The sequence below is a fragment of the Danio rerio genome, chromosome 4 (genome assembly GCF_049306965.1).
Source record: "Danio rerio strain Tuebingen ecotype United States chromosome 4, GRCz12tu, whole genome shotgun sequence".
In the NCBI taxonomy this organism is placed as follows: Eukaryota; Metazoa; Chordata; class Actinopteri; order Cypriniformes; family Danionidae; genus Danio; species Danio rerio.
Window position 1 is genome coordinate 64,714,021 of NC_133179.1, and position 8,480 is coordinate 64,722,500.

Consider the following 8,480-nt stretch of genomic DNA (forward strand, 5'->3'; position numbering starts at 1 on the left):
GTTAAAAAACGTGGCAGATTACCTCAGAAATATAGGCTATATGTCATATACGGCATATTATATCCATCATTTTAGATACATTTTGAAATATGTGTAGCATGTACATGACATATTTCATTCCTCCGCGTACCACTAAAGGAAGCCTGCCACAGTTTGAGCACCACTGCCCTAATGTTATTTGCCTTTAAACATATAATAAAAAGAACAAATAAATAAATAAGAGCTGCTAAATTTGATTTTACTGATAATAATAAATCATTTCTAACAACCAAGACACGTCAACCCTGTCTTAGTTTCTGAGGAGAAATATTAATATTTTTATTGACATTTATCCTGAATTTTAAGTAATGACAGCAAAAAAATAGTATTTAACATCAGTATTGTAATAGCGAGTGTAGACAAACAGATATATTGATTAAAATAAGAGTTTGAAAACCCCTTCAGAAATAGAGAGATAACACATGTACATTCACATTATGTGCTGCAAACAATAAATAAAAGACAAACTACAACATTTGAACTGAATGTAATGCTGTTTAATGGTTTTCTTGGTTTGTCCTCTGGTTAAACATTATTCATTTGTGTGTGCTGTTTCTCTTCACTGTGATCTTCAGTTATTTTGTTCAGTTAGTTCAGTTTTGCCTTTGGTACTGACTAATCTATAGTATAAACACACTTATTGAATATTATTGAACAGCATCCTATAGAAAATAATAATAATATAGCAGAGAGATCTGTATGAGGTGTACTCATTTATATATAGAAATCTCTAATCTTATTTTATAGGTTCAACATTGCTGTAAATATTCATCAGTGACCTCTCAGATTTCATCTTAAATACCTTCTCTAAAGCTTCCTTCAACACACTCGTCTTCAGGACACGCCCACAGTCAGGAGAATCTCATGAATATTCATGTCAGAGTCACTCAGAGGAGCCAATAATATTTGAGGATGTACCTGTAGATCACACAGGTGTGTTTTAGTGAAGTGAAAGAGTGAAAGAGCTCAGATTGTGTTCCTGCTGCACAAGAGCGTCTGTACTTCTGCAGGTGAGTTTAACACTTCTACATTACGCTGATTTGTGGAGATGATGAAGGGGTTTTATATGTGTGAGTGTGATTTAAATGTCTGATCCTGAAGATCAAATCCTCAAACACAGATTAAACACTGAGTCAAACACGCTCATTTAAACACTGTGTCTAAAAGCTTTATTTTTAATCCCTTTAAAGTGTTTGTGCTCTTCTATATCAGACTGACTCAATAGTGTCCAAAGATTCAGCATTAAATATAACTCTAAACATTCAGAGTCACCAAATCAAAAGTAAAGTTAAAGCAGACCTTCCAGTTGAACAGGAAGAAAAGCTGAAAAACAACAAGCTGACGATCCTTAAACAACACTGCATTTAACCCTTTACTGTCAGAGTAACTCATTAACCAAATAGCCTCTTTAGTAGAGAGACATTTTAATACTCACTAAATCAACAATTGGCTGAACCTGAACTTCTCTTGATAAACTCTATATAACATGCATTTACCTTAAATCAAATGTGAAACAGCTGAGATGTCAGATCAGGGTTAAACCAACTGCATTCATGTTAAGGACTATATATATATATGTGTGTGTGTGTATGATTGTTTCCTCAGAGCTCTGCTAATGTCTGCATTGGTGTTTTAGCTGCAGTATGGCAGAGGAGCGAGTAAAGGACTCTCTCTCAGAGAAACACAGGTATTGACTCTGTTTCTACACCATTATTTCAACATGACAACAGACAGATCTTCAGTCAACTATTAGTCTGTGCTGAATTAAACTGAACAAACTCATATTTGTCTGATAAACTCTTGTAAAGGAGACTGAAGTTTGTCCTGCAGTTTATTCCTCTGGTGTGTTTGTGTGTTCAGTGTGAGATCAGGATCATGTGTGTCCAGCTCTGTGTCTCTGAAGAGTGACCAGTCTAAAGATGGTCGTCCTCCGAACTTCAGTGAGAAAACACCATCATCAGTCAAAAGGTATTTAGTGTTTTACATTATTAAACACACTTGGACTGTATTGAACATGTTATTGTGAAACAACAATCCAGAAAATAGTGTCATTAGTAAATGAATCAGTTGTTTGGATGAATCAAATGACTCAATGACTTTTGGTGAATTTAGACATTTACAGACACCTAGTGATGGTTTTAGTTTCTTATTCAGAGTATTTTTTTAGACAGGCAAGGGGACAAAACAAGCAATCAATCATAATCAAGAGTAATCCACAAAGAGTAATCCAATATCCAGACAGCTAACAATAAACACAGAAGATTAAAACACAAACCAGCGAAACACGCTCTGAGTGTACATGAACGAGTAACACACCGCTAATCCACAAGAGTACTCCAGTAAACAGAGCTGATGGCTGATTTTGGAGCGCTGCTTCATGAAGCTTCAATACCTTTACATTTATTTTGTTGTAAATCAGTGGATCAGAGCATTTGACAGATCTATTGACAGTTCAGTTTAGCCAGTTCTAGTAAATGTTTGGTCGTCCCACACATCTTTTATTAAAGGATTATAAGGCCACTGTTCTCTGAGGAACCTTCAGTGCAGCAGAAATGTTTCTGTAACCTTGGCCAGATCTGTGTCTTGCCACAATTCAGTCTCTGAGCTGTTCAGGCAGTTCCTCTGACCTCATGATTGTCATTGGCTCTGAGATGCATTGTGAGCTGTAAGCTCTTATATAGACAGGTGCGTGGCGTTAATCAAGTCCAATCAGTGTAATCAAACACAGCTGGACTCAACTGAAGGTGAAGAACCATCTCAAGGAGGATCAGAAGAAATGGACAGCAGCTGAGTTCACAGCAAAGAGTCTGAACCATGTGATATTTCAGCTTTTCTTTATTAATAAATCTGCAAAAACGTCTACAGTTCAGTGTTGTTCTGTCAGTATGGGCTGCTGTGTGGACATTAATGAGGAAACAATGAACTTAAATGATTTTAGCAAATGGCTGCAATAGAACATGAGTGGGTCTGAATACTTTCTGTACGCACTGTAAGTCTAATCTGTTTAACAGACCTGATCAGCCTGACCTTGAGCTAAGAGTTACTTTGTGCTAGTTTGGTGTTGGGTGAAATGTGTTTTTTCCCAATAATTGTCTCATCTGTCAGTCTTAATACAAGGTGTACTAAGGAGACTGAAGTTTGTCCTGCAGTTTATTCCTCTGGTGTGTTTGTGTGTTCAGTGTGAGATCAGGATTATGTGTGTCCAGCTCTGTGTCTCTGAAGAGTGACTGGTCAATGGGTCATCTTCCACCAGCACTCAAAGAGAAAACACCATCATCTGCCAGAAGGTATTTTGTGTTTTACATTATTGATCACACATGGATTGTTTCAGGCATATTATTGTGAACCAACAATCCAGTAAAGGAATCACTTCTGAATGAATCAGTAGTGTGAATGAATCAAATGACTCAATGACTTTGACTCATTTACAGACACCTAGTGGCCGATTTAGTTTCTTATTCAGACAATCTCCAGTGGATCTTCCAGGTAGGAAAAACTCATTTATATTCATATTTAAACTGTAAATATAACACAGAGAATGTTTACTGGAAAAGATCCTGCTTCTGCAACACATTTCATTTGTAACTGTTATTTTTCATGTAATTAAAGATGTTAAGAATTAAAGAGTATTTGTCAAGTGAGGAATAATTGACTGCAGTTCATTAAATTATTCGCGAATAGTTCACACACATTACACATTTATTATGTATTATTTTCTAATAATTCAACAGACCAGAGTGGATTATTCTGCAGTTTTTATTAGATGTCTAAACAATGATAGCCCGACCAAAAAAAGGATCAATTTAAGCTAATAAACCTAAAAATCTACTAAACATCTAACTATAGTCCAGAACTAGACTAGTCATCAAACACACAGATCAGACAGATTCACACTGCTGCATATCTGATGACTAGTCTAGTTTTGGGCTGTTGGTAAACATCTATTAGACTTCTTTTAAATATAAATGTAATAACTGAAATCTGTTTGCTGGGATGCTGATGATCCCACAGCTAAAGCCACCATGTTGTGTTCCAGACATTTGTCAGGTTTTTGTCCTCAATCTTCTCCTGTGTGTGAAACTAGTTTCTTACAAATCCAAAGCTTTCTGTGTGTTTTGATGTGATTTTAGACTGTAAAGTTACTGGAATCATTCAGTGTAGAGATATGAAACTGTCATGTGCTCAAAACCTGCCAAATCTGCTTTAGCTGTGTGTTTATCTGAAAATAACAACACCTTACAAAGTTTATCAGCCAATCAGAATCAAGCGTTTAAGTTCGACTCATATTATAATGTCTTTTTGTCTTTATTGAGTAGTTTGTGGACGTACAACTGTATGTTAATGAATGTTTTATTTAAATATTGATCTTCTCTTATCTTCACTCATAGAATCTTGAGAGCAAAATGATCAGATTTCTGAAGAATCAACTGGAAAACTTTAGGAAAATCTTACAACACAAAAACAGACAAGAGTTTGTTAAGGAGTTTAATGAGAACAGAAGCAGAATCACAGAAGCAGCTCTTGATCTCACACTCTTCTTCCTGAGAGAGATGAAGCAAGATCAAGCTGCTGATACTCTCCAGGGTAAGAGACTCATGACCATCAGTCAGACTGACACTTACTAATAAGTCAAGACTAAATCTCTCTGTTTCTTTGCTCCTGTGTTTAGGCGAGCTGTTCTTCATTAATCAGCTTAAATGTAGCCTGAAGAAGAAATATCAAAGTGTGTTTGAAGGAATTGCTCAGCAAGGAGACTCCACACTTCTGAATAACATCTACACAGATCTCTACATCACTCAGGGTGCGAGTGAACAGGTCAACACTGAACATGAGATCAGACAGATTGAAGCTGCTTCCAGACGTCATCAGTCACTAGAGATACAGGTTGAATGCAAACATTTGTTTGAAGCAGCTGAACTAGACGAGCGGATCAGAACTGTCCTGACAAAAGGAGTTGCTGGCATCGGGAAATCAGTCTCTGTGCAAAAGTTTGTTCTGGATTGGGCTGAAGGGAAAGAAAATCAAGACATCAGCTTCATATTTCCTCTTCCATTCAGAGAGATGAACTTAAAGGAGAAAGAAAGACAAAGTTTAAAAGACCTCATAACTCAGTTTTTCCCAGAGACTAAAGGACTGAACCTTACAAGAAGCACACGATTCAAAGCCCTGTTCATCCTTGATGGATTGGATGAATGTCGTCTTCCTCTGAACTTTGCTGGTAATGAGACGTGTGGTGATGTATCTTCAGCAGTCTCTCTGGATGTTCTCCTGACGAACCTCATCAAGGGAAATCTGCTTCCTTCTGCTCTCATCTGGATCACCAGCAGACCAGCAGCTGCCAGTAAGATTCCTGCTGACTGTATCGACCGGCTGACAGAGATACGAGGATTCAATGATGCCCAAAAGGAGGAGTACTTCAGAAAGCGTCTCACAGATCAGAATCAGGCCAGAGAAATCATTGATCACATTAAACAGTCAAAGAGTCTCTTTATTATGTGCCACATCCCAGTCTTCTGCTGGATTTCAGCCACTGTTCTCCAGAACATACTGAGACTGAAACACAGGGCTCATGCTGAAACACTGCAGGAATCTCCCAAGACTCTGACACAGATGTACACACACTTTCTCCGCTTTCAGATCCAGCAGAGCAGAAGAAAGTATGATGGAGAAAACACAGCAGATGTCTCCTGGGATCCAAACCTCATCCTTTCACTGGGGAAACTGGCCTTCCAGCAGCTGGACAGAAACAATGTGATCTTCTATGAGAGCGATCTGAAAGACTGTGGCATTGACGTCTATAAGGCATCGGTGTACTCAGGCATGTGTACCCAGATCTTTAAGGAGGAGACGGGAATCATTCTTGGTACCATGTACTGCTTTCTTCACTTGAGCATTCAGGAGTTCATTGCAGCCCTTTATCAACATCTGCACAGCGAGAGGAAGAGTGGATTTATTTTTAGACAGAAAAGCCGAAATAAAGTCATGATTGATTTCCTGAAGACTGCAGTGGACAAGGCTCTGGAAAGTGAGAATGGACATCTGGACCTTTATCTTCGCTTCCTTCTCGGTCTGTCACTCCAGTCCAATCGACAACTCTTACGAGGCCTGTTGACACAGCAGGATGACAGAGACCAGAGCAAAGAGGAAATAATTGCCTACATCAAGCAGAAACTTGAAGGGAATCTGTCTCCAGAGAGATCTATCAATCTGTTCTACTGTCTAAATGAACTGAACGACCAAACTCTGCTGAAACAGATTCAGTCTCACCTCAGTAGAGGAAGTCTGTCATCTGCTGACCTTTCACCTGCCCAGTGGTCTGCTCTGGTCTTTGTGTTGTTGACCTCAGAGGAGGAGCTGGAGGAGTTTGAGCTTCAGAAATTCCAGAGATCAGACGAGTGTCTCATCAGACTATCAGCAGTCATCAAAACCTCCAAAAGAGCTCTGTAAGTCAAAGTGCCATGTTTACTTGCAGTCGCGCATTTGCCTCATTCATAACAGCAGAACACGCAGGATTCAGCACGTAAATTCACCAGTTATTCTCAGAATACATGCAAGTGAGTGTCTGGTGAACTTAGAGAATAGATTCAACTTTATAGTTACTTTCACCATGCGTATCTGAAATGAATAAAACACATCAGCAAATGATATTTGAATGAATTTGTTTCACAAACTCTAAATGTCTTGTTTTACTAGTGCTTGTTTGTATTTACATGTAAATGTTTATCTAAAACATAAAATAAGCATTAGGCGGTTAAAACGCTGCATAATTGTAATGATGACACGTCTTTCTCTTTATCAGCTCCAGCCAACACACCTGCTGTTGAACTCCCTTCCTCCTAATCCCTGTCTGATGTGCCGAAGTCTATATCAGTGAGCGAGAGAGACCGTGTTCACTCCGCGTGTTTTTTAATAATCAAACGTCCCCATGTCGTGCGAAACAAATCAATTATGAAATTCACTGCCAAAGCTTTGAGTAATCGATTTTTATCAATTTAATTGATTTGTTGTTGCAGCTCTAATACAAATATCTGACATACTCCACTGTGATTGGTGGGCTCGTTTATCAAACTCACGGGCTGCACTAACATTAAACTTTTGAATGAAGGCGGGGCCACAAACTATCGTCTCAAGAGTATCAGACCACGGGTTTGAAAACCCTGCTGTAGAAGCAGCGCACGGCTCTCACACTGCCCCCTATTGACGAGCACTCACAAATACAGCTGTCACTTAAAAATACCGGTATTAAAAAAATTCGGAATTGTATTGTTTTGAGTGCTAGGGTATCGCTATGCTTTTATAGTTTCGGTATATCATGCTACACTACTGTTAGTACATACAACCATAATGTTGAAATCTGGTGTCGTTTTACTGAGTAAGCATTGTTAATCAGTGAGGTCCCAGATGACCACATCAATATTGTGTTTGTCCTCTATACAGGCTACAGAGCTGTAATCTCACTGTTCAGTGCTGTGAGAGTTTGTCTTCAGTTCTACAATCCTCAAACTGTGTGCTGAGAGAGCTGGACCTGAGTAACAATGACCTGCAGGATTCAGGAGTGAAGCTTCTCTCTGATGGACTGAAGAGTCAACACTGTAAACTGGAGACACTGAGGTAAATGATTCTCCACTCAACATTAACTCCAAACAGAGAGTTACATAGTGGTTTAACAAATATAGAAGTCCCTATTCCCCACTCAGTGTGTTGGCAAATGGGCAAATTTTTATGGGTGTTATTTTATTCATATCTATACAAATGTGTGTATAGACAAATGCACTGTATGACTGTATGAGATTATTTAGATGAATTGTCTATAAATTCTCTACTCATATTTTACATGTTCATATTATATTGTTGTTTATATTTGCATTTGTTTATTGGAAAAGTTTATTTAAGAATTTGTCAAATGTTCTGGCAATAAATAAATAACAGTGATGAAGACAAAGTGAACCCTGTGGAGTCTGTAGGGTTTTGGGCCCTGGTGAGGTTTTGACCTGCTCTGATGTTTGGACAGTTTGCAGTTTTCCTGAAAACATATAAAAGTCTCATCACAGTCTTTTTATCTAAACTGAAGAAGTGTCTTGGCCTTGTTAATATTTGGACTCAAGGTGGATTGACTACAGCTCTAGTGACTGTCAGACAGGAGACAAAGACACCAAGAGATTGAGTTTGTGTGTGTTTAGTTTATTTACAGTATTGTCCACAATATAATCTAAATATGATCTAAAGATAAATAATGGACATCAGCTCATTTTCAATTACACTTTAAACTTCAAGATTTCCTTCTGAGGTCAAGTGTGTGTTATTCTTTACAGCAGACTTTACAGCTTCATGTGATGTCTTATGAACTATTGCTCTGTACACTTCTACAGATGATGTCGAGTCCTTATTGAGTGTGTGAGTGTGTTTGCTGATGTGATCAATAACATCATGATGTGACATGA

General features: G+C 38.2%; 2 protein-coding genes across 3 annotated transcripts in view; both read left to right on the top strand.

Moving 5' to 3' along the window:
* Positions 1 to 8,480, top strand: part of LOC137487288 (uncharacterized) — a 371,338-nt gene that overhangs the window by 21,902 nt on the left and 340,956 nt on the right. The window lies entirely within an intron of this gene.
* The window catches only part of LOC110439559 (protein NLRC3-like), a 30,944-nt gene that overhangs the window by 10,955 nt on the left and 11,509 nt on the right, over positions 1 to 8,480 (top strand). The window contains exons 2-9 of one of the 2 annotated variants that reach the window (XM_073948269.1): positions 787 to 1,049; positions 1,645 to 1,726; positions 1,900 to 2,007; positions 3,219 to 3,326; positions 3,471 to 3,525; positions 4,428 to 4,623; positions 4,709 to 6,482; positions 7,477 to 7,650. In XM_073948269.1, coding sequence (XP_073804370.1) covers positions 1,683 to 1,726; positions 1,900 to 2,007; positions 3,219 to 3,326; positions 3,471 to 3,525; positions 4,428 to 4,623; positions 4,709 to 6,482; positions 7,477 to 7,650 — 2,459 coding nt within the window. In that variant the 5' untranslated portion in view covers positions 787 to 1,049; positions 1,645 to 1,682. The remainder of the gene's footprint in view (positions 1 to 786; positions 1,050 to 1,644; positions 1,727 to 1,899; positions 2,008 to 3,218; positions 3,327 to 3,470; positions 3,526 to 4,427; positions 4,624 to 4,708; positions 6,483 to 7,476; positions 7,651 to 8,480) is intronic. The other variant, XM_073948268.1, reaches the window with a different exon arrangement.